The 24818-nt window shown below is 41.1% G+C and overlaps 1 protein-coding gene across 5 annotated transcripts in view; it reads right to left on the reverse strand.

Annotated features, from left to right (window-relative positions):
* DOCK10 (dedicator of cytokinesis 10) overlaps positions 1–24818 on the reverse strand; it is a 275097-nt gene that overhangs the window by 105830 nt on the left and 144449 nt on the right. For all 5 annotated transcript variants that reach the window (XM_059730950.1, XM_059730949.1, XM_019491796.2 and 2 more), the window contains exons 8-14: positions 16307–16490; positions 11889–11974; positions 10766–10849; positions 9554–9709; positions 3657–3878; positions 1886–2008; positions 283–365 (exon numbers count right to left, since the gene is read on the reverse strand). In XM_059730950.1, coding sequence (XP_059586933.1) covers positions 283–365; positions 1886–2008; positions 3657–3878; positions 9554–9709; positions 10766–10849; positions 11889–11974; positions 16307–16490 — 938 coding nt within the window. The remainder of the gene's footprint in view (positions 1–282; positions 366–1885; positions 2009–3656; positions 3879–9553; positions 9710–10765; positions 10850–11888; positions 11975–16306; positions 16491–24818) is intronic.

Here is a 24818-nt window from a genome sequence, read left to right on the forward strand (position 1 = left end):
TTCTCAGTGATCCTTGATGCTTTCCAACAAATTCCGAAGTGCTCATGAGTGAAAAATGCTACCACACTAATATTTAATGGAAAAAAGTGACTACATAATCTATTTAAAAGAAGAAAAAATGGGATAAGATAGAAATGATGAAAACTGCAGGGGAAATGGTCCAAGTTAAAAGCATTAGTTCAAAGCTGAAAAGGGTCTGTAATAAAAGTATGAGTCCAAGAGCAGACTGAGCTGTACAATAGCTACATTTAAAATTTGTTACATAACAATCAGCATACATACCTCACTGACCAAGCAAACGGCATACGGTACTTCCCCAGCTTGCTACAGAACTGCTTGTTGGATTTTAACACCTTCTGTGCACACTAGATAAAAGGAAAACTCCATTATAATGAATATAATCTTCTATTGTTTTGTACTGTGGAAAGTAGGCTTATGGAAGGCTGAAGCAGAAATGGCTTATAGAGACTGGAAATATGATTCAAAAGTATGTTTATGGGAATTTCTAACAAACTGGATCAGATCTATGGAGGCCTTCCAGAGGAAAGTTCTCTTATTAAGGAGTTATAGTGGTTCTTGGAACTTATGCTGTTCTAAGGATTTTCAGGGACTGTGACCAGGATAATTGGGGATGCAAGATCTGAGTGCATCCTCTGAGCAACCTCTGCTAATAAGGCTTTAATGGAGCCATTGGACTTACCTGCCCTGTTGCAGAAGCCCTTGGGGAAATACCTTGTGATCTTCCTGAAAATGAATCGCTTTCATAGTACAGAGACTTTCTGTTTAATTTAACTGAATGATCTCAGAGCTGGGGTATTAACATTTAGAGCAGCAGATGTCAACTTAGAGTCTACCCTGACTTATAAATTATGCAGCCCTTATGAAGACAATGGCATTCCACAGGATCCAAGTCAAGGGAGAATTTGGCCCTTCAGGGTAGTCTTCAAAGTGGAACTGGATGGCATGGATACATCCAAGTAGCAGATCAATTTAGGACTTTAATATTGAACATAAAGGTCAGCAGAGAAAAGATTTGGGCTGATGCAGTTTGAAGAACACACTAACAGACACATTTTTAAGTGGAGTGCTATGCTGGTATACTTATAGTTACATTTCTGTTTCTTCAGATTCCTTGAAATGAAATTTTCTGAAACTTCCAAAGTGGGGGGCCTCAGCTCTGCTCCTTTATTTTACATAAATGCCACTGACTCATTCATGTCTTAATTAATCTTTCTAAGTGAGGGATTGCTGAGAAAGCAATTCATACCAATGCCCACTTAGCAGGTTTGGGGATGTATGGGCAGCACAGAGCTGCATTCAGGCAGCAGCACATGCCCAGGGGTAGCAGTGTAGTTCCAAGGGCATGCAGCAGCGTGGAGGTGCATTCAAGAAGCAGCATGGGTTCCTGGGGCTACTGCTGATGGGCATGTCCATTACGGCCTGGATACCATGAATTCTGCAGCAGGCCATGTCCCGCCACTTTCGGTAGCTTGCTAGACTACCGATAGGCCAGATGGAATGGTTCAGCCCATGGGCTGTATGTTTGAAACCCCTGGAGTAAAAGCTATACCACTATGGATTCACATGTAATAATCACACAGCATTTCATTAGGAATATTTGTTTGAGAATTAGGTTTTGTTGCCAAGCACCCTGAAAACTATACCAACTGTACTAAGCAGATATCTTCATAACATGGTTAATGGCTTCATTTTGTCATCCTTCAGATTACTGCTTTTGCCTTCATGAGAAATAAGCCTTAGATAAGCTTGTAAATTAAGCTCACCAATGAACTGGTAGGATTTACAAATATAGATTACAGTGTTTTATACTGATGGGAAGATGTTTACACTATCATAGAGAAAATTAATATTTTCATTGTGTTACCTTATTAGAGTCTGGATTCTTAATGTAAGGCTCAGCACTGCTAGCAATATTTCCCATGAGTATCTTTTCTATTTTTGCCACCAACACAATCTCTGAGTGGGGGTTACTTATAGAGAAGAGAGCCTATAAATAATCAGAGAGAGTACATAGTAAGCATATAATACCACTATAAATTTTAGACACATAGACAACGTTTCCTGTTGACATAAAATAAATTCCATTACAAAATGATAGACTGATTTCAGAGTTGAATCCAAGTGAGGTAGAGTGAGTCTGTATTGGTGGGTCTTTCACTTTCTTTCAGTCTCCTTTATGTGGACATTATATCAGGTTGGGCTCTCCAGAATTTCACTACTGAAGGCCTACTTTGCAGATAAGAGTAAAGTATATCCTGTAAATGAAACACTTCTATAGTTAGTCTTTTCACCCACCATTTGTCATTGGTTCAGTGAACAAAGAATCATTGAATCATAGAAAATTAGGGTTGGAAAGAACTTCAGGAGGTCATCTAATTCAATCCCCTGCTCAAAGCAGGACCATCCCCAACTAGATCATTCCAGCCAAGGCTTTGTTGAATCAGGCCTTAAAAACCTCCAAGCATGGAGATTCCACCACCTCTCTAAGTAACCCATTCCAGTGGTTTGCCACCCTCCTAGCGAGAAGCTTTTTCCTAATATCCAACCTTAACTTCCCTTGCTGCAACTTAAGACCATTGATCCTTGTTTTACTATCTGCCACTCATTGAGAACAGTCTAGGTCCATCCTTTTTGGAACTATGCTTCATATACTTAAAAGCTGCTATTAAATCCCCCTTCAGTCTTCTCTTCTGAAGACTAAATAAGCTGACTTTCATCAGCCTCTCCTCATAAGTCATATGTCTCAGCTCCCTAACCATTTCAGAATAGGTTACTGTTGACTAGTCATTTATTTTGTACGTGACTGAATATTATCTATGGAATATTTTCCACATGAGAAATCAGTTTGTATTTTTCATCATAATTCTCCTTTTGATTTTTTTCACCTACAAATCTATAATTATGAATACAAAATAACCAGCAGGTTGAAATGTTTCACCATTTTTTTTTTCAATTAGAAAATGTGGTTTTGTTGATTTTGAAAATTTTAGCAGGAAAATACTGATTCTGAGGATTTTTCTTTGATATTTCAATTAGAAAATTGGAAATGAAACTCCTGCTTTTAATCAATATTTTGTAAGGCCTGTTTTATTTTACTTTTGTTTTATGGCAATCTTTTGTTTCAATGTTTGGTCATCCAAAAAGTTTCTTGATTCCTGTTGGATGACAGTAAGGAGTTTAAAAAGTGCCACTTTTAATTAGTGGAGGGCAAGGACCATGTCCCTGCTTAGACATAAATGAAGAAATTCAGAAGAGGTTTTATAAGTTTGTCTGATTGGTATGGGAAAGGCCAATTATTAAGCCTAAGGAGTTAGCATAAAAAATAGCTTCATATTTTCTGAGTGTCTTCAGATAACAGATATTGACTTTTTCAAAGAAGCTACTGATGCCTATTTTAGGATGGGCAGAACAAACTTGAGAACAGGTGCCTGAAAACATGCTCCATAAATAACATGTCTTCATTCTGCAGTGAAAGTGAAGGATATTTTTCTAATATAACATCTGAGATACAAAAATTGGAGAGATGTTGAAGCCATCATGGTCCAGGAAATATGCAAGAGGCAAGGCACATTTAGTCCAATAAAAAATATCACCCAAAAGATCATCATCTGTGATAAAATTCACACATAAAATACCTGTTTTGGATATTTCAGCCATTCTTGTGGAAATCCCTTGATTTGTGGCTCTTCTGTTTCTTTTGAGTCCATATTTTCAATAGTGCCATTCTCCAAAGAAGGCGAGGAAGTTGAAATCATTTGTCTAACAAGCGTGTGGTTCATATCCACATGAAAATCAGCAGAGATTTTCCTGTTGTCCCTGATATCAAATAGAGCCACGCTCACAAAGAAAGGTTCTACCTAGAGATAAAAATCAAAATATATGTGCAATCAAAATATAGCAATATAAAAAAGCAACAAGTATAAAACCTGTAGCAAGCTTGTCTTTCGGAGCTTGGGTTGAGTCTCAGGGTTGAGATTTTACTGTTTTGATTGGTGAAGCCCATCCACCAATCAGGAGGCAGCAAAAGGAGTTGAGTCGCACCCCTTTCCTGAGAAGAGGAAGATAGGAGCTCCTTCTGGACCCGATTGTAGACTGCAACACTGTCAGGTCCGGAAGACTTCAGGGGCGGAGCCCTGGAGTGTATAAAAGGAACTGCATGCTCAGCACAAGGGGAGATGCATCAGGGACAGAGAAGACAGAAGAGAGGGGCTTAGAAGAGCTGAGGAGAGCTGCCCAGCAGGGTTAAGCAGTAGCCTAGGAAGAGCCCTTGAAGACTTCTATCAGCAGGGAGCAGGGGACAGCTCCAGTGGTTAGGCTCTCAGTGCACAGCACCGTGCATGGCATCCAGACCCTGGGAACTACGTGAGGCGGCTCAGGTCTGCAACCTCTGGCATGTGGCCAGAGACACAGTGTACAGGCCGGGGCATAGAGCAGGATCTTTGGAGAGCTTGGACGGCTCAGGTCCCCAACCCCCAGCATGAGGCTGGAAGCTAGGTGCAGGAGGTGCTGCATGGAGGGTCCGGAAGCAGACTGAGCCCCGTGCTGCAGAGATGTCCCGGGTCTCCAACCTATAGTCCAAGGAGACAGATGGTGTTCAGGCTAGTGAGCCAGCAGACAGGGCCAAGCCAGAGGCCCCAGAAGCCCTGCATAGTGGAGCCCTGTTCCAGGGGACAGCAACTCCCCCACCCCCCCGAAGCCCACTGCAGGCAAGAGATCAGCCTGGTGCAGAGGACGAGGGCCACCCTCCAGGCCCGGGAGCCATGAGTTGCAGGGAAAAGAGGATTCCCACAGGAGAAGGGAGTCCCCTTTGGTTAGTTAAGGGCTCCTGAAAGTGGAGGACCCACTGGGAGGGCCCCCCTGAAGTTACCAGCTTCCTTGAAGGGCTTGGGAAAAAGCTGTAGGGCATTGGGGTTTCCCCTTGGGATTAAGTTTATCTTTGGGGTTCTTGTGCCATAAGTGGTGTCATGTCATGTCATATTTTGTGAACTCTCATGTTTGTAAATTAGTAGATGAGTAGATTCCTGGGGCTCTGCTGGGATCCCCGTTTGCTGTTATTTCACCTGTTGTTTATTTGTGGCTTATTTATTGTTCACCTATACTTATCTATAGTTTATCTGTTGGCTACCTATGTTTATTTTGGGGTTTATCTGTTTCAGATCAGATACTTACCTGTGACTTACCTGTATCTGGAGCACTGTTGTAAGGTTTTATAGCATTTACCCAGAGGGTATTGCTTATGTTATTAGTTTAGACACACATACACACACACACATACATAGTATATATATATATCCATGTTTCTTTTCCTTGTGAAAAGTTAATGTAAATAAATGTGTATAGTTAAGTCCTCTGGCTGTCCTGGCCTGGTTCTATAGGGATGGAGGGAAACTGTCTGCAGTTCCCCCACAGCATACCTGCCTGCTAACAATTCGCTTTAACTGGAGAAGGGGAGTATATACCCAAGTACACCTGGGCTACAAACCTATCAATTCTAAGACCTGTATGCTAAGCTAAACTGTGCCAGTTCCCCTGCAGATGCACTGGAGAATGCAAGATATAGGAATATAGGGTTGGAGTGTTGTAGCTGTGATGGTCCAGGAAATGTAAAAAGCTCGGGACAGACATTACACATAAACTGGTTTAAGTGATCAGAAACTGGTTTAAACCTGTAACAGAACAGATGTTCACTGAACAGATGTTCAGTGCACATAAAACACTTTGAAAATGGCTGAAACAGGCTTGCGATACTACCTGGTTGAATGTAGTATCAGACTGAACTGATCTGGGTCAAACTGGTTTATGCAATGTCTGGCCCAGACCCCTTCCTGGTTGAAGTTAAACCAGACTCCCCCAGCATCCCAGATGCTTTTCAGCTCTGGGTGGGGCTCTCTACTCTAGAGTTGGGGCTGGCCCCTCCCCTCTGCTCCCTCACTGGAGCTCAGGCACAGCAGCATCTGTCTGGCCTTCCCTGTCCCCCCCACCCCCTTGCTGCTTGCTGCTCATTGCTTAAGCAGGGATTCCCCCATCCCTCCCTCCCTCACACAGCATGGACCATAGCCAGCATGTGGTATGCTAGCTAATGCTGAGAGGTGCCTGTGTAAGGCAGACAGGACAATGTCCGCGCCTAGGGCTTTTTGGAGCTAATCAGCAGGTCAGCTTGTAATGTCCCTCCATTCCTTCCATGGAAGCAAACTGTTTAAGAAGAGCTTGAACTAATAAGAGAGGCTTTTGTTTTCTGATGTGCTGAAAAATGCTGATAGCAGAGCTGATAAATACTCTGTTATCAACTCCCTGCTGGCTGGGGGATGGGGAACCCCTCCCTAATCAGAGCATCCTCCCGGGGCCTGGCCTTTCCCCCCCGCCCCCCCAGCACTGTGGAAGGGAAGGGAGGGATGCTCTAGCGCCCCTAGCTCCTAGCTTGAGCCACAGCAGGCACGTGCCTGCATTTCTTCAGTCCAGGGGGGATGTCTGTACAATTACAAACTGGTTCAGCCTAGCCAGGTTAGACTAAACTGCAAAGATTGCATCAATTCAGGATCAGGCTTTTTGAATGTCTGTCCCCAGCCCAAGAGGTTAGGTTTTTCTGTTATCTTTTTATTGTATCAACTGCATATTTAAGGGAGCAGTTGGACAAAGTTTTGGACATCAAGTGCTATTCCTCATGAGATCTGCCATAGAACATTTTTGTCTTTCGTAGAAACATAGGACACTGTACACACTCTTCATCCTTGCACTTTGAGGATGTAGAGAGTTTGCAACTCTAGTTTTTCTGACAGCACTAGTTTATCCAGAAAGACCTGATAGTGACAAGGCTGAGTGACAGATCTGCCAACATTTCACATTAGCTGGCTTTACACAGGGCAAAGTAAATGGGGCAGAATTTTGGAAGATCTCACAGCAGTTGTACTCCTTCTATACTCTACAAGGATCAGCAACCATGGGCTGGATCTGGTCCACCAAGAGACTGGACCTGGGCTCTGAAACTGGGATGTCAGCAGTGATTTGGCAGTAGGTCAGCACTGTGGGGGATAGAGGCATACGCAGCACTGGCCAGGTAGAGGAGGTGGCCTGTCTTCAGACCTAGCTTCGTTAAAGTAGTCCTCATCTCTGAAAAGGTTGTCCCTGCTCCAAGAGGCTCTTTGTCCATCTAAAGAATTTTTCTAGGCATTTACTAAACATGGTCTGTGACTCCACACAGAGCACCCATTTGCAAATTTACATGCAGCGACAACAGTAAAGAACTTTGTAAACACAGTGGTGCCAATCTAACACTTTTCTTATGAGTCATGTGATAGTTTTAAAGCCCAGCTTTTGAAGTCTGGAGATTGTGTCAGAATCTTGGCTTTCTTTCAAAACAAAAAAGCAAAAGAAGAAAAAGAAAAAGAAAGAAAGAAAAAGGGGAAAAAAAAGAATTATAACTTGTGTGGTTGGAGAGAACAGGATGAAAAACATGAATTTCTTAATAGTTAAATAAAAATTTGAAAAACATTTTCTGTCAAAAAGACAGAAAAGTTAGTTTTAAAAATCTCAATTTTGCAATCAAGTATTGTAACTGTGGGCATTTGACACATGGTAATGAACACTTGAGCTAGACCTCTAAATCAGAAATGAGAATAAAAAATATGCTGACCTATGTTTTCACAGTAAGTGTAAAAGGAAGCAAATGGAACTGTTACATATTTGTGACTCCACAGAGGTGTGGTTTAGACACAGGGAAAAGAACAGAACATGACCATCAGAAATGGCCACTTTATTGGGTTGAGTAGGGACTAGAACTGAAAACAAACCTGGTGCCTAGGATGGTGCACACAGTTACAACATCTAAGAAAACATTACCCCATCCAACAATGAATGAAAATATATCACAGGACCTCTTGAGAAATGCTGTACACAAATGCCCCTGGTACAATAAAGACTTGCATGTGGTCATTACAAAGAAAAGAAAAAGCAACGAAACAAGGGTTTTCCTTGAAGCTCCATCAACTACAGAAATTATTTCCCAGAAAATGGAAAAGGTGAGTGCTGAGCAACAGAACCAAAAGAAATATTTAGTGACTTTCTGTGTAAGTGGCGACATTGCACAAGATGCAAATTTTCAAAATTTCTAGGAAACCTAAGATCTTAAAACCAGCCATTTCTATTCATATTTTCTTTCATGTCAGTTCTTGCAAACATCAGACAAGATTTATCCATTAATTATTTCACTCTGCTCTAGTGAAAAACATCAGCTAGATCCCAATCCTAACAAAATCAGTTATGACAACTTAAGACTGCTTTGCAATATACAGCAGAATCAGTAAATCTGGCCCTTAACAAAGCACTGGATATAGAGACCAGTGCACTAGCAGATAAATGATTCTATGATTTCTCAGCTTCTGTGCTGCATTTTCTTGCTACAGTCATCATTACTTTACTTCCACTGCTGTTTTATTTGGCTAAAACAGTACTGGCTAACATATGCTTAATTCTGCATCCACTGGAGAGGTCATCTGCTAATTTTCATTTGTATCTCATATGCAGTATATGAAAACTGAATTGCCACAACATGGATTTGACAAAATATTTGAAATTTTCCCCCTAAAAACCAGGAGTTATTAACTTAAAGGGCATGCAGTTTTGTAATTTAGAACTGATCCCTCTCCTACTACCACATACACATCTTGGCTTTTTTTCCCAACAAGGATACAGTAGAGGGGGAGCTGATTCTTGCCCTGTTCTACCTTCACTCAGAACTGTCTCTGGAGGAAGCGACCAGCCTTCTTTACCTTGCCTGCTGGGCCCCGATTAACATTTTCCTGATTTCTGGCTCTGTACCTAGTGGAGGACCATCATTGTTTGATCTGTGCAGCTCTTGGGGTGAAAAGGGGTCTAAATCTGCTGTTTCAAGGTATCTCAAAAGGTACTTTCCTCAGCCAAGGTTCATCCAAACATTAGTGTGTCCAGCAGGAGGCATCAACTGTTTATTCTACCCTGTCACCCAGTACCCAGCACTATTTTCTGTACTAATGCAATAATTATCCTCTATTCTCACAACAAATATACATATCTGTTAAAGTTTAGTTCATGCTCCCTCTTCAGACAATGGTAGGGGCACATTAACATTGCAAAAAAAAATGTTGTTTTAGATGGACTGTGGCCAACTCTACATTGATTTCCCATCTGTTTATAAGACCTAACCTCAGATCCACTTAAGTCAGTGAGAGTCTTGGCTCCAGTGAATCTTACATCAAGTTCACTACATAAGCCTAAGAAAACAAAGATCCTCATGGATATTTTCCCTTTGAATTTAGATCAAGAAAGAATAAATTTCTCTAAAATGTTTCAGTTAGATATTCCCTAAATGTATTAATTGAATGTTGGTCTAAGAGCTGCCCTACAGCATTTAATCTAAGCAAGGGGAGAGGATACAGTGTGTGAAGATGACAGAGATTTAATTTCCCCTTTTAAGGTAAGGCAGCAATGATACAGACTTAAAAGAGCCCATCCATCAAGAAAAGCAAGATGAAGATGCAAAGAAATGAACTAAGCTTACATTAGTTACAGGATCACTTTCATTTTCAGTAACACAAGCCTGAAGATTCAAAATGAGAGATTTGCAAGTTATCATGATCCTCTTTGCAGCCTTTTCCTCAAATGGTTTGATCATCAATTCTGTTTCTAGAAACTCCTTTTTTTGAGGATTCAAGGTCTAAAATAAACAAATAATTTGGGAAGATTAATTATATTAAAAGAAATTCAAATCATGAACCCCTTATGCCTGTGGCAGAACTGATAATTGAACTCAGGTTTCCCAAATTCCCATTTGATACCTAATCCCAAACTATCTGCGTAGCACCATCTTTTTGTATTAAGGGGTACCTAAACTCAAACTCTATTGAACTCTCTGTTTAGATGAACGTAGCCAAACACCTACAAAATGTAACTCCAAAGACATGTCTGTAGAAGATTTCCACCTCTAAAATTACTGCAGAATATTTTGGTATCGTTGAGTATTTCAACTGACTTGAACAATGGTTGAATTGATTTTATTTTGACCAAAGTTTTCTTCTCAGCAAAATAACATTTCCTTCTACGTCTCCAACTAAATATGTTTTTGCAATTGTGTAGTTTTGGTAAACTTTTCCTCTCTCTGATCTTCACTTCCTTGTGCATCTTTGCAATAAAAGCTGAAATAGTTAATAATAATAATAATAAGAATAAAATTTGCTGTTCCCATAGTCTTTCTATCTAGAGAGGAAGTATCATGAATCTTGTGAGATAGCCTGCTCTCATGAGATTTTTGGCTCAGATGGGAAGATTCAGGAGTTTCAGATATCATTCAGAAAAAGAACTAAACTTTTGTCTCCTTATCCATACTGAGCCAAATTTTCATCTCAGTTCAGCTTCCTCTTGATGTCAACAGTATTTTTGTCATGGTTTCAAGTAGAACTAAGATTGAAACTTTTCTGGAATGTACCAATCTCTATTTTAAAATGCCAATGGTTTAAAAAGTTGGTCATCTCAAAATCTCGTTATAGGACCAACAAATCAGTACTAGTTACCATGAAAAATATTATTTCAAGTATTAGTTGTGAGGTAAGCACACAACATTCAAAACAGTGATCATCCCAAGTGTGGAAGTGTGTTGTAATACTTAAGTACCCAAGTGCCCACAACCTTTCAAACAACTTTGGTTCCGGTACCAAATTCATTATGAGCCACTTGTATTTTAAAAACTGTTAGAAACCCAATACAGAATTCTCACAGTTACATCAGGATCCAGGGAGAACAGATTTAGCCGCTCCACATGTCGAGATGTTTTCACAGTTTCTTCAGTCTCCATGATATACTGTGGTGACAGTTAATAAATTAGACTTCTGCATACAGACAATAATTCAGATACAGTTGGTAAACCTTAGAAAAAATATTTTTGTTTCATTTATAAAAATACATTTCATTTCTATGCCTGTTAACATTTCAGGTGCCCAAAGTTGTTAGACATTATTTAAACTGCACAACACCCTCTGACAGGTAGGTAAATCAAGGCACATATTAAGTAGCTTGCCAAAACATCAGTGAGCCAAATAGGATTGGGAGCAGAACCCTAAAGGCCTAACATATAGTCTGCAACTCTTAATCATTAGCCCATATCCTCTTCCTTCAAACACCCATAAATAAGCTAATGTTTGCATTTATTTTTTTCAAACTCACAAACTCAATATTTTAATACTAGTTTTAGTTTGGCAATGTCAGATGAGTATAAATACATATCCAATTTCAATTTCAAGTCAGGGAGTGACATGCTCATACTTTTGGACAGAATTTGGCCCTTTGTCTTTATTATATCATAATCCTCAATAGCTGAATATGTCATGGTGATATACACAGACTAGATATAATACTGGATGAGATGGAGAATCATATGTTGGTTATCTTCACTTAAAATACAGTGTTGTAATATTTTTTTATGATAGGTTTTTAGTTGTTTGTTGCCATAAAACACTAAAAAATTGCTGCCATTAACTTTTCAGGGGCTTTTTTTTTTTTTTGGTTCTTGTTGGGGTTTTTTTATTGTTGTTGTTTTAAATTACCTCATTTTGCTAAAGAAGTTTATGAGAGAGAGACTTGGAGGAAAAAGTGCCTCTCCTGACATTACAATCCTCTTTCAATGATAATGTAACTGGCAGTACACAGTGTGAAATGCAATGTTAAAATCATTTCCTCCTTTGCTTTGTCATGGCTCTAAAAACCAAAATGAGCTGTGATGGGTTTTAAAATTTATCATCATCATAAAAAGAGGGTTTTTTTTGCTTGCTACCACTAAGTTTATATAAACCTTGCAGTGCTGTGTAAATCAGGGCAGCATAGCACAATGCAAAGTCCCTTACTTTTATGAAGTCTGGATGAGAGGTATTCTCCAGCAGATCTGTCTCTTCTTGTTGGCATTCAGAATTTATTGAAACATCGGCAGACTCTTAAAAAAAAACAATTATTGAGAATGATTGTGAGGCTTTTATTACGCTTGCTATTAACTCCTAGGCTTAAAATATAATTATCTTTATTTTTACCCCCAAGCCTTGTCCTTTCCAACTGTTTCTCCTTCTCTTGTTTGTTACTTCAGATCAAAGAGGCAGAACCCCCCTCCCCCCCCCCCCTAGATTTTAAGCTTTTCAGAGTGAGGGGCTCATCTGTATTTATCTTGTGAAGTACCTGGCACATATATAAGCACTGTATACACAATAAATAATAAAGCCCAGGATACAACCACTTTTTCATTTTTCTCCACCTTTCTTGAAGCAACACAGGGAATTTTTTGCAACTTTATAGTCCAGATCTTCTGATTCTATGAACATAGGGTCTTGTTACACCTTATGTTGTAAGCTGCACAAATGTTGATCAGTTTAGGCCTAACTTGGAGTCTGGAGCAGTCACATGTTTGGTCTGACCTCTGACTGGCCCCTTACCTGCACTGCTATGACTTGCCACTAGAGGCCTGGTGAGAAAGAAGTTCTGTTCCAGCCCTACTTCTCTATGATTCTCTCTATGCTTTGCCTATCCCTCACCCATGGCAGCAGCAGCTTTCTAGACTGTGGGGAGGGGATGGAGGTGGCAGGGTTCCTCAAGAGAGGCTGAGGGACTTGGCGGGGGGCCTGCATGGGGAGGTCTCTGCCCACCTGGTTCCTGCCTCTGAAGGTGGAGCTGGACTGCCAAGGGCCTACGAGCATGGAGCTCCAGGTTCTGGTTGCCCTGGGGAGAAAAGTGGGAGCTTTCCCAGGGGAGGATTTCAAGATTGGGTCCTGTGGTGGCACAGTAGGGGGTGCTACTACAGAGCTACCCACCTCACTGTGCCAGGCCCCAAAACCTTGCTTTGAGAGTCTCCCATGGGATGCCTACCACCAGTTATCCTGTTTCCTGGAGAACAACCACAAGCCTGGAGTAACACTGCCACCACCTGGACACTGGTCTCTGCTAGGGCTCTGTGCAGCCTGGGACACACAGACCCTGCAAGCCTTGGGGGTGTTTTACCCACTGGCAAGATTTCTGAGTGCCTCTTTCAGCTTGAGGCATCCCAAGATAACCTCAGTTATGACTGAGGGAACATCAACAGACAAGCTCTGCTGGCCAGGGTGAGAGCAAAAAGGCTTGCCTCTCCCCTTCACAGTGAAACAGCCAGGCACGCTGTAACCCAATACCTTTATTGATCAGGGTGGGTAGAAGAAGGAAGTCAGAATACAGTTTGAGCAAATATAATCAATCAGAGCCTTACACAGTCTTGGATGTAATAGTCCTTTTAAAATGTGCCTGCCTAGACATAAATCCCAACTCCTGACTGATTTCCAAGTTTTAACTTACAGGAATTCATTCAGGCAGCAGCCTGGAGGCACTTTGCTTGTGGCTTTTCAAAATGCCCGCCAGAGGAAGAGAGCGTTCCTCCTCTCCCCTCAGGAATTTATCTGGCCTGGTCACCTTGTTGACCAGTTTGAACCAAAAAGAAAGCAAGTGAGAGAGAGAGGGGTACCCCTGGAATGACATAAGGGAGAGCAGAGAGAAGGGGATTTCTTCACAGGTCCCAGCAAAGCAAGTATGGGGAGGTCCCCAAGCTGGGCAGGGGCTGCCTAGGTGCCCTTTCTGTGCCCAGAGCCTGGCAAATTCCAGTGCCCAGTTCTCCCATGTAAAACCTGAACTGCAGAAGGCAAAGTGGGGTGGGGGACAGGGGGCAGAGATGCTGCTTGGTGCAAGGGCTTTCATCTCTCCCCCTTCCTGACCCCATCTCTCCCTTGATCTCAGCCTGGCCTGAGACAATGCCTAGGGGGTACACGCAAGTGTACGTGCACCCCCTGAGAAAAGTGCTGCTGATCCTGTTGGCAGTGCCTGCGAGAGGTCACCGCTTGCCCCCCTCCTCACCACTGACACCACTGGCGGCATCTGCAGGCAGTTGCCAATTGCCGCTGGTCACTGCTGATGCTGCCACCAAAATCTGTGGGTGGTTGCCGACCATGGGTTGGTGCTTGCCACCTCACCCTTCCCTGTTGCCACCAGCGCTGCGACCACCGGTGGGAGCTCCCCACTTGCTGCCACCATGCTACCACTGCCTCCACCTGTTGTCATGCCCACCCAGCCTCTGGGGGCACGCATTGTTCATGCTTGGGGTTACCCCCAGTAAACCTGCTCCCTCCACCTCTGCCTGTGCCCTCTAGACTGCATCAGTGCCTTTATAAAGGGCTCTGCTTTCATTTGCCTGTAGTCAAAGACAACACCAGCTCCACAAACATGTGGCACCGGGCCCTATATGTCGGCTCCTGCCCTGTCTGAGCTCCCTTCCCAATCTGTAGTAATAAGCACACCCGAGTTGCTACCCAGCACTGGCACTCAGCTACCTCTCTGTCTCATACACAACTGCAACCAGGTTCCAGCCATGGCATTCAGTTCTTAACATGGTTCCTAAGCGTGTGCTGTTGCTGCCTGGGACCATTTCCCTGCACTAAGAGTGCTTGCTTGTTTAGAACTGACCTCCACTAGTCATAGCCCAAAGGGAGATCTGACATTAACCTCAAGGCCAATTGCTTTGGAAGGCATGGGAAAAAAAGCAGCAGTAGCAGTAGGGCAATGCCTTATTTATTTTTTGCTTTCCTAGCTCCTTCCCACTTCTGTGCAGATAAGTCCATGCCTGGTCAACATTTGTGCGGCTCACAGCATAAGGTCTAACAAGGCCCAGAATTATGTGAGTCTACACCATCTGAGCATCTAGCTTTGGCCTCTAAAGCTCATTGGCTGCTGTAGATGGATAAGGCCACAATACAGACTTGCAAAGCAACCCTCTTTACACAGCTCTGCAAATCTTGCACTACAGAGCATTCCTGTTTAATTTTTTCTTTCCACTCGGTAGTTTATCCCATTGAGGAGCAAACACCTACAATAACTTAGGCACTCAGAAGCCAGGAAAACATCATATTTTTCTGACAGGCTAATCCCTCCTGCTTGTTTTTAAGACTGTCACCAGTACAAACTTCTGTTTTCTGTATTAGTCTCATACTGTGACCTTTTCTGTAAGTTTTCCTTCCCATTATTTGCATATTTTAATGGTGGGATTTTCAAACATGTCTTGATGATTTAGGAGAATAAGCCCACAAAGGCATTTTTAAAAAAAATCCCGACCTCTGCTGTTACTGCTCACCCTCTGGTGTTACTGCTGTACTAAAAGCATCCTGTATCTCCAGAATCTGAATTTAAATTATTTTAACATCTGCATTTGAGAAATATGACAACACCTCAGATCTAACTCTGAGTTTCCCCTAGTTTTAGGTGTGTGTGGACTGCAAATCTGGATTCAGTCTATCATAAAAAATAGTACTAGGTTGCAAAGCTCAAATCCATATTCAGATTCAAATTTTGGGAGTGTTTTGACTGTTAGCTGAGGCTGCTTCCTCTTGAATGTGGAATTTTTTGTGTGTGAAATAATAGGCTGTTATCATACACAGAGTATAGTCTAATAATCCCCTACTACATGCTACATATATTACACAGTTAACTGATCAATCTTGTAATAAATTTAGACCAGCTACATATGCAAAGACTGGTCACAAGTGCAAAGTAATTATCACATCATTAACTGGTTAACTGCACAATAAATTTGGACCAACTATACATGCAAAATAATTATCACACCATAAAAATGACTATTCAGCTATTAAAAGAGCCAACCGGCTACAAAATTAGTGCTTGAAAATGTGTAACAACTCTATAGTTGATTTCTATCCAGCTTTAATTTGAACATTTAACAGAGCCATAGAGTATTCAGTCCCTCTTTGTAGAGTGAAAGCACATTAGTACACATTTAATTTTAATAGTAAGAAACAAAAAGTTAGCAGATTAGTATATTAAGCCTCTATTAAAATGGCAGCATACCACACCTGGGATTTTTCATTAGTGTCAGACATTTAAGAAAAAATGAATCTATAAAAGGCATTCTCTCTCCTAGAAAATTCTTTGGAATATACACAAGGCAATATATGCACATGAACACAGTGAAAGGGATACTGAAAGAGGGCTACATTTACAGAGTCCCCACGCAAGCCTTATGATTCCCACTAACTTGATCCAGAGTTGTATGGTTTAAATTCCACTTAGCCCTTTGAAAAGGATCTGCTAGGAATTAACTGAAACTGTTTGGAGAATGTAAAAAGTCTGTAGCTGTTTGTCAAAAATCAGTACTGCTGTAGGCACAAATCCATTAGACAATGGCAGTTAAAATGATCCAGTAACAGCCTCTCAAGCAAGAAAGCTACCCAAGTGTATTCACTCTTACCAAGTTTCAGATCAGTGAGATCTGCGCTTTTCCTCTCCTGAATGGACCCCTCTGGATTTATTTGCAAGATTTTGTTGAGAGTGGATATCCAGTCATCCATATCCTGCTCATTTTCAGCTGCTAGCACAAAGTATGTCAGGTCATTCATTTTTAGTTCAAAGGCATGCTTCCTAAGCCTGTTATTCTGTTGTGACAAAAGAGGAGGAAGAAAATGAAGACTGAATAATAAAAAGTCAGAGTTGTGAGGAAGGTGGGGCTTATCTTTGTGACAAACTATTTCAAAAATTAAAACTCAAATACACTTAATGGCTTTAAATAAAACAAAACCCAAATTTTGAGATGTTAACATTTACAAGTGTTTTACTTGACTGTCCAGATGACTGAAGTCTTGTGTTGGTTACAGGACAGCAGCACTGGAAAGTTTCTTAGATAACTGAGACCACACTTACCTAGAATATTTCACTACAGAAGTGTTAAGTATTGATAGTGTTTTAGTTCTGTAGGAAGGGACCACCTCTAACATGGATGCCTTATTACACCCAAACAATCCCAAAGCAATCTGGAAAGACTACCAACCTGGGACCAATGACTATTAAATGTAGTTTCTGTGATGCTGATATTTGCCTTTGGGAACTCAACTAGGTTTACCAAACTCCTTCTATGCAGATTATTAATCAAGTATCACACAATAAGAACTTTCACTCAGTACCTGCTGTAGTTGGGTTTGTATTGGTTTCATACAGGCTAAAAGCCTTAACACTTATGACCTAAGCCTTTATTGTTTTAAGCATGTATGGTTGCTACTGATCAACTATGTGAAGTTGCTGACTTTATCCAAAGCTAGCAATGCTGTTTGTTCCCTAACTCATCAGCTGTATTCCATGGACACTCAAGTGAAAGCGCTAGGGATATGATCTTTTCATCATCTTTGACAGAAACCACTTTTACTGTGCCAATACTCTCATTATACCCTGAACCCCATGACAAACAACATTAAAAAACAACTCCAAGATTTAAAAATAACCTTTTTATTTTGTTGGAGGGAAATTATGCTGAAGAACATAATTAATACTTTCTTCCCTGGATCAATGCTCCATTGCTGTCATTCAGTCTATTGGAAAAAAGGAAGTAAGGTTTCCTCAGTTCTTCCTCTTTCATATTGAATCTGTTCCTTTCCCTTTGCTTTTAAAAGTTCTGTTCACTTAATCAGTTTTCAGTCCTCATTCAGCAAAACTAAGTTGTTGAATGTAAAGGAAGGTAATAACCCACCTGACTCCTAAGGTGTATAGTTTTGTCTACAGAATTTATCTATTATATATTATCCACCTCTGTGCAGACCATTTGGGAATATATGTTTCAGGACAATGTTTACAGAAATACTAAGTTCTATTCAAAGATGTGTTGAAGTTGCACCTCATCTACATTTAACACAATAATTATCACAGAAAAAAACCGGAGGTAATATCTAGGAAAGTGATACAGATTTTATCCAGGCAAAAGTATTGTGAAAAAAATTAAACTAAATTAAATCTGAATGATTATTCTCTTAGGCTGTGACTGAAGGAGACTGAGCTCTGCCAGCCATCTCCACTCTATTCCTTATGAGCGGTTTCTTTATTGTACTGTTTAAAACTGAAGGACTTGTCTTCAGACAGGCTTTTATGGAAAAAGTACATGGTTATTCTATTCTGTCTAATTTACATTTCTCTCCTTCTAAATCCATGTCTAAAGTGCAAGGAAATCTACATTTTTAAAGATTAAAATATCACAAATAAGTCCCCAATGTAGAACTTCTATTTATATGGGCAAAAATTATTTTTCATGGTTATGTTTGACATTCCAACAAGGAATGTACATAAGGAGTTACTCTCTCTCCTGTTGTTCTCCACAGCAGTGGGGTTTTCCAGTTGTCCCACTGAGGACATTGTGACAATTGTACAACTAAGACCTGAACTATTTATCAACTCAAATAATAAAATTATCCTATTCTTCTTCACTATTATGTCTTACAGTTAAATGCTACATATGTAACAATAAGAACCGGACAGTCTTTGAACTAAGAGGGGACTATGGAAGGATATGCCTAGACAATCTGATTCCTTGGAAAAAAAAGCACACATATATTTTCTGTCCATTTTCTCTGTAGAACTCTACATGATTTGGACAATATGAGACTCAGGTTGGAAAAGAAATTAACCAAGAAATCATTTCAGAAGTTTGGAAAGAATGATCATTGGGAACACTACAAATTCCCCCTCAAGAAAAGAAGAGAGTGGAAAACTTTGATGGCATATTTTAACCTACTGTGTTGCTAAAATGATTTTAGGAGGACAAAAGTGAATGGAAAGGTTGAGGGTGTTTTGTAGAAGATAAAATATGAGATAAACTACCACATACATCTCTTTCTTAAATAAAGAAGAAAAATCCATCCTCGATATACTAGCAGCCAGACTTGGTATTGGTCTGTAGCATCATAATTTACCAGCAGATCATTAATTCACCAATCCCAATTATGAGCCTCAATGGCTCTTCAGCTACTGAAACAGCATGGTGAAACTGAATTAAATTACAAGATTTTATAATACAACATGATTCTCTCCTTACATTGACCAAATTAGTAAGGCTTTGTATGATATTCTTATGACATCAGTTTTCAGTCTGTTAGTGTACTCTCTTAAACTTGAAAGAAGTCTTGTGCTGGGGATATCTGTTAACTCCTGGTCTTAAGACATTTACAAGCTCTGATTATAACTGTCACATCTCAATAATTTATTGCCAACATTCCAGAAATCTGTCATTAACTAAAATTAAGTCACAGCTGACCTTTAAGGGATACTGAAGAACCTATCAGATTTCAGCTATTCTTTATTGAACTAACTGATCATTACAGGCTTATTTTCTATCTGTCCTCAATTAACAGTCTTAATTAAACCAAGGATTGTGTCATTCTAGTTCTATGAATCTATATATTAGTGCTATGCCCTGATGCATAGAACTATAAGCCCTCACTCAACAGTATTTTAGGAGAAGCTGTCAAGAAAACCAGGTATTGAATACACAGCCCAATGTTCTTCTTTGTATGAGGTCAAGAGGGAAGAAGGTATGGTCAAGTAACATAGCACTATTGAAAATGAAAGTTGCCTGATGGCCTGAATTCCCTTGTTGAGAAACAGATTTATAATTATATCTAACTATAATTTGTTTTCATTGAAAAATTCTGATGTTTCAAAACTGGAACTTCCATTGAGATAGTCCATTTCAAAAGAAAAAATGGATCAAGTTTTAAAAATATCAGCCTTAATGTTAGGTTTTTCTAAATTGATTGTTAAAATAAAAATTAAACATTTTGAAATTATGCAACTTAAACAGTTCAATAACCCCCAGAAGATTTTCTCCCCAGATTTCTTTCTGCAAGCTACCTTCCAAGCTTCTGAAAGTTCTACTGGGCTGAGAAAATCACTTTTCATCTGGCTCTCCCAGAGGAATATTCTTTGTACATTAAATGCCCTGGTAATGAGTTTGAAATATGATCTAGAAGGAAGAAACCACCTTGAAATTTCTCTCATGAAAGGAGAACAAAAGACATCAAAATGAATGATTTTGTTGTCTGCAGTATGCACTTCCCTTTATGGACTCTGCCAAGAAGTTTAAATTAGATAATATAATGCTACCAGACTTTATCTAAAAGAGAACTAGAACTCACAGGCTGAATCTTAGACAAATTAGGAAGGAAAACTTCAATATCCCCCTTTCCATATGCATTTTTGAGTTTTGGCAGGCAGATGAGATCTACTGCCAAGTCTTTGTTTCAAATCTTCAGCCAAGTACTTTTTCTCTGCAACCAGTTGAGAAAAAATACCTCCTTCTCCATTTGCTTCTTTATTACCCCTTCCATATGGAACTTTAGCTTAGCTTTAAAATGTAATTATCATTGACACTTAATTTAAAGTGTAGTGTTATATTCTACAGGAAGAAATCTCAGAAATAATAGAAATAACAAGCTGAAGAGGCTTAGTCCTGATCCTGCCTGTAGAATCATTCTTCTAAAATCACAAGTATTTAGTCCAGGGATGACACATCTTCCACTGTATTCTGCCCTTTAGTATGTGGATCATACCAGCATAGAATCTCATTCTCTGCTTACATGCCCAGAGTAAACTGTTAGTGACTTAACTGCAGTCAACTGCATTACAAATTGTATGATACTGTTGAAAATAAAAGGACATTCAGGGCTTTAGTTTCCTAAACCTTCTTGGGTGTCTTTAAAATTACAACTGCATACTTTTTGGCTATCCAGGGCCCAGTTCTCCTGACTTTTGGCAACTTTACACAAAGCTTTGTCTTTTTTTTCTCTCCCTGTCTCTGAGTTTCATCACACTTTAGAAGTGGTGGTTTTGTTGGTGATGATGTACTGTCACTAGCAGTAGAACACCTTGCTTTCATTGGTGCACTCATTTCCTGCCGAATGTCTGAGCCACAGCACAGGGAGAGCCATTTCTTCAACTGGCCATCTCTGTCATCTGATATACCTCCTTGGTCAGACTCAGCAGCCAAAGAAGCTAGCTTCCAATGCTACCAAGGGTGAAGTTAAATATTTACTAAAATACCAAAAGCTCTGGACCACTGGAAGCAGGTAGTAAGAAATAAATGCAGAAACCCAGAGCCAGTGGCCAAAGGTTGGAGATTAAGGAAATCAGGTTCAAAAGTAGCAGTATCTTTAGCCATTCTTATGTTAGTCAAAAGATGCTAGTCATCTTGTAAAAATTACTGATCTCAAGACTTCTGCTATTTTGGGCTAGATATGGAAAACATGTAGCTTCTGTGTTTATAATTGAACCATATCCAAAACCACATTGGAAGTGCAGATTTCAGGGGCTTGTTTTGAAGACCCCTCTATGTGACACTGGTCAGGCTGCAGCTGGAGTACTGCGTCCAGTTCTGGGCGCTGCACTTCAGGAGGGATGTGGACAGCATTGAGAAGGTCAAAAGGAGGGCCACTCGCATGATCCAGGGACAGCAGGGCAGGCCCTATGAGGAGAGGCTACAGGACCTGAACCTGTTCAGCCTCCTCAAGAGAAGGCTGAAGGGGGACCTGGTGGCCGTCTATAAACTTACTAGGGGGGACCAGCGGGGATTGGGTGAGACCTTGTTCCCCTGAGCGCCTCCCGGAGTAACAAGGAATAACAGCCATAAGTTGTAGAGAGTAGGTTCAGACTAGACATTAGAAGGTACTACTTCACAGCCAGGGCGGCTAGGATCTGTAACCAACTTCCAAGGGAAGTGGTGCTGGCTCCTACCTTGGGGGTCTTTAAGAGGAGGCTTGATGTTTACCTAGCTGGGGTCATTTGAGCCCAGGTCTCTCCTGCCCAGGGCAGGGGGTCGGACTAGAAGATCTGCAAGGTCCCTTCCGACCCCACATCTATGAATCCATGAATCTATGAAGTTCCAACTAAAGCTTGTCTTTCAGAAGAATACTTACTAATAGCAAGCATGAACAAACAATCCCTTCTCAAGTTTTGTGAAAATGGGGACACTTTTCACGTCCATGCTTCCAATGGGGCAGCACCAAGACACGAGCACAAACGAGGATGAAAGTCATCAAGTATCACCTAACAACAGTAACTGAGAATAACTAACCAGCCATGAATACACTGTTTCACTGCACTCATCTCCAAAAGAAAACATTAATTAGACTCCTGTTGTATTTTGATCACTGAGATAAAAATCATCCTGTGGAAAGCACATTGGACCACTTTTATTTAGTTAAAATACTCTTTATTTTAATCCTTTTAGAAATAACAGGGGAAAGGCCTTACATTATTACAGTAAATTACAAGAAATGCCTGGTTGAGTTTTTAAGTATGCCAAAATATCTATATTATTAATAGCAATCCATTTACCTTCAGCAATTATTTTTTCCATTATAGAATGTTTCATTCCTTTCCACATATGTAATCAATTAGCTTAAATTGTCAAGATCACATAAGTAAGTTATTTTGCATGCACTGCACATAATACAAGCATGGGTTACATGACTGTGAGAAAAGGTTTGCAGAAACAGATTTGTTTGAGCATTACTACATGCGTATGTTGTATGGTAACTGGTAAATTTAACAGTTTTGTATTTTATATCTGACTGGTAACATAGCATGGATGGACTGGGTTTCTTTTGAGTGATGACATTCTTTTTATTCTGGAAGGCATCTAGATAGAAGTGTGATAATTACTTATTTACCATGAATATTATAATTTTATGTGGGGCACTATTCTATCATCTCTCTGCTTGTTCAACTTTATTTTAAACTGAGAGAAGTAGTTAGCTGTGTTAATCTGAAGTTAGGCAGACTAATTGTTAAACTATTTGGGGAGTATTGTGGTATAACAGGAAGATAATATTTAGACTAATCTCACTGCCTCATCAGATCTATACAGATGGTGTAGATGATCAGCTTTCCATGAGGCCCAGCTGACTGCAACTAAAAATTGAAATCTTTTGAATGCTTTCTGAGACAGGTAACAACAGTGGCCCTTAGCCAGGAGCCTGGAAACAGCAATATAGTTAAAGACTTCTAGCTTATTTTTGGTTTATTTATACCTGAATAACCAGGTTCTTTCAGGGCTTGGCTGGGTCTTGCCAGGCTTCCATTATTTATACTGAAATCCACTTTAAACATATAAAACTTTAAAAGCACACTTCACAAGAACTAGGTTTTGCCAAATCCCCATGCCAAATCATGACCAGTGCATTAGAGCTTCTGCTGCTGCCCTTCCATGAGGACTGCAGAGTGGTTTAGAGCTATGTAAAAACACCAAGAATCCTGAGGCCTGCTCCTGCACTATTGGCTGCCAGGCAGGAACAGAAGAACCATCAGCACCAGGCAGGAAAAACAATCATCTGCTGCAGAGGTCAACATTTCTCCTTGTGCCACCACATCCTACAGCAGGTTTGAGCAGACATCTGTCTTCACAGTAAATTCTTCACTAAGGTGCCTGCTCCTATAAGAGCAGAAACTGCCTAGGGAGAGGGCCCTGAGAGCCAGACAGAAGCCCACAGGTGCATGTTACTATGGCAATAGGCTAATGAGTAAATTAGCCTGCACTTGAACCTGGTCAGCTGACTGGAAGAGGCAGGGCCCTGGGCAATATAAACCCCAAGGCTGGGACTAGAAAAGGGAGTTCTCTGTTAGCAGCCAAGGGGAAGGAGTTTACCAGAGAGGCTTGGCTGCCTGTTCTACTCCAGGTAGGATTAAGGGGCTCCAAGAGCTCACCAGAAACCCTGGCCTATAAGGCACTTAGTGCTGGGAGAAATTTGATGTATTAAAAGGACAGCGCACACCCTGAATTGCTTATATTATGTTATAGCCTAGGGGCTCAGATTTTAGTTGCTGTGTGACCAGTGGATTGGGCTAAGCCTATTGGGGAAGGAGGAGGCCTCACTGGGGGCCCACTATGGTGTGCCAGAGAAGGGCACAGTGATAAGGAGGTGAGCAGACTGCAGTGCTAGAGAAGGGCAGCAATAAGGGGGTGAGCAGACCCCAGCACAAAGACAGGGCTGCGGAGAGCCCAGCACCAGTGTAGGGTGCAGAGACAGGGCTGTGGAGAGCCCAGTGAGGACAGGGGGCCGAGCTATAGCAAGGACCAGGAGAGACAATGTAAATACCATCTGTGAGGCTTGGGGTGTGACTTGGAGCTACACATCTAGCCCATAAGGCTGAGGGTATCCCGTGAGGCATTCATTTTGAAGCGGGACCCCAAAGGGGTCTAAGAGCCTACAGGGTTCAGTGGGGTCCAGTAAGACCATGTCCAGAATACAAACTCGAGGGCAGCCTCCTGATTTTATTAGAATTACCAGTAAGACATGGCAGGAGAGAAAGAGGGTACCCATTGGGCAGGATTGGCATGGTCAAGGAGCCCTATGGGTATCACAGCTATCCCTGGGGACCCTATCCCATGACATTCACTCTGTTTATTTTTCCCATGTCAAAGAACAACACATTTTTCCAGCCAAGAAGAGCCCTGCCTGTTTAGTAAAACACTGAAACAGGTTACCCAGAGAGGTGGTGGAAGCTCCATCCTTGGAGGTTTTCCAAACCCAGCTAAACAAAGCCTTGGCTGGGATGATCCAGTTGGTAGGACTGTGTGAAGCTTTGATTGCTGATTTGATTTGGCAGAGATTTGGCCTGATTCAGTGGCTGAATCTCTGAATCTGAATTGAATCAGGAGACCTTTATCTCCCCTAATCTAATCGGAACCCTCCAAATTGATTCAGAGAGATTCAGAAAGATTTGGCGATTTGGACATAGACACAGCTTTAAATGTTTTTTCTACATACCTCTAGGTAGCAGGCGACTCATGAATGCTGTGATGCTGGGCACATGGAGTGCCCTACAGAAGCAGGGGGAGCGTGCTGGGGAGCCCCCCAGTGTTCTCAGCAGAAGCACTTCTAGTCCACTTCTTCCTGGTCTGCCGGGGAGCGTGCTGGGGAGCCCCCCCCACACTCCCTGGCTCAGCA

This window comes from Alligator mississippiensis, chromosome 7 (assembly GCF_030867095.1).
Source record: "Alligator mississippiensis isolate rAllMis1 chromosome 7, rAllMis1, whole genome shotgun sequence".
Classification (NCBI taxonomy): domain Eukaryota; kingdom Metazoa; phylum Chordata; order Crocodylia; family Alligatoridae; genus Alligator; species Alligator mississippiensis.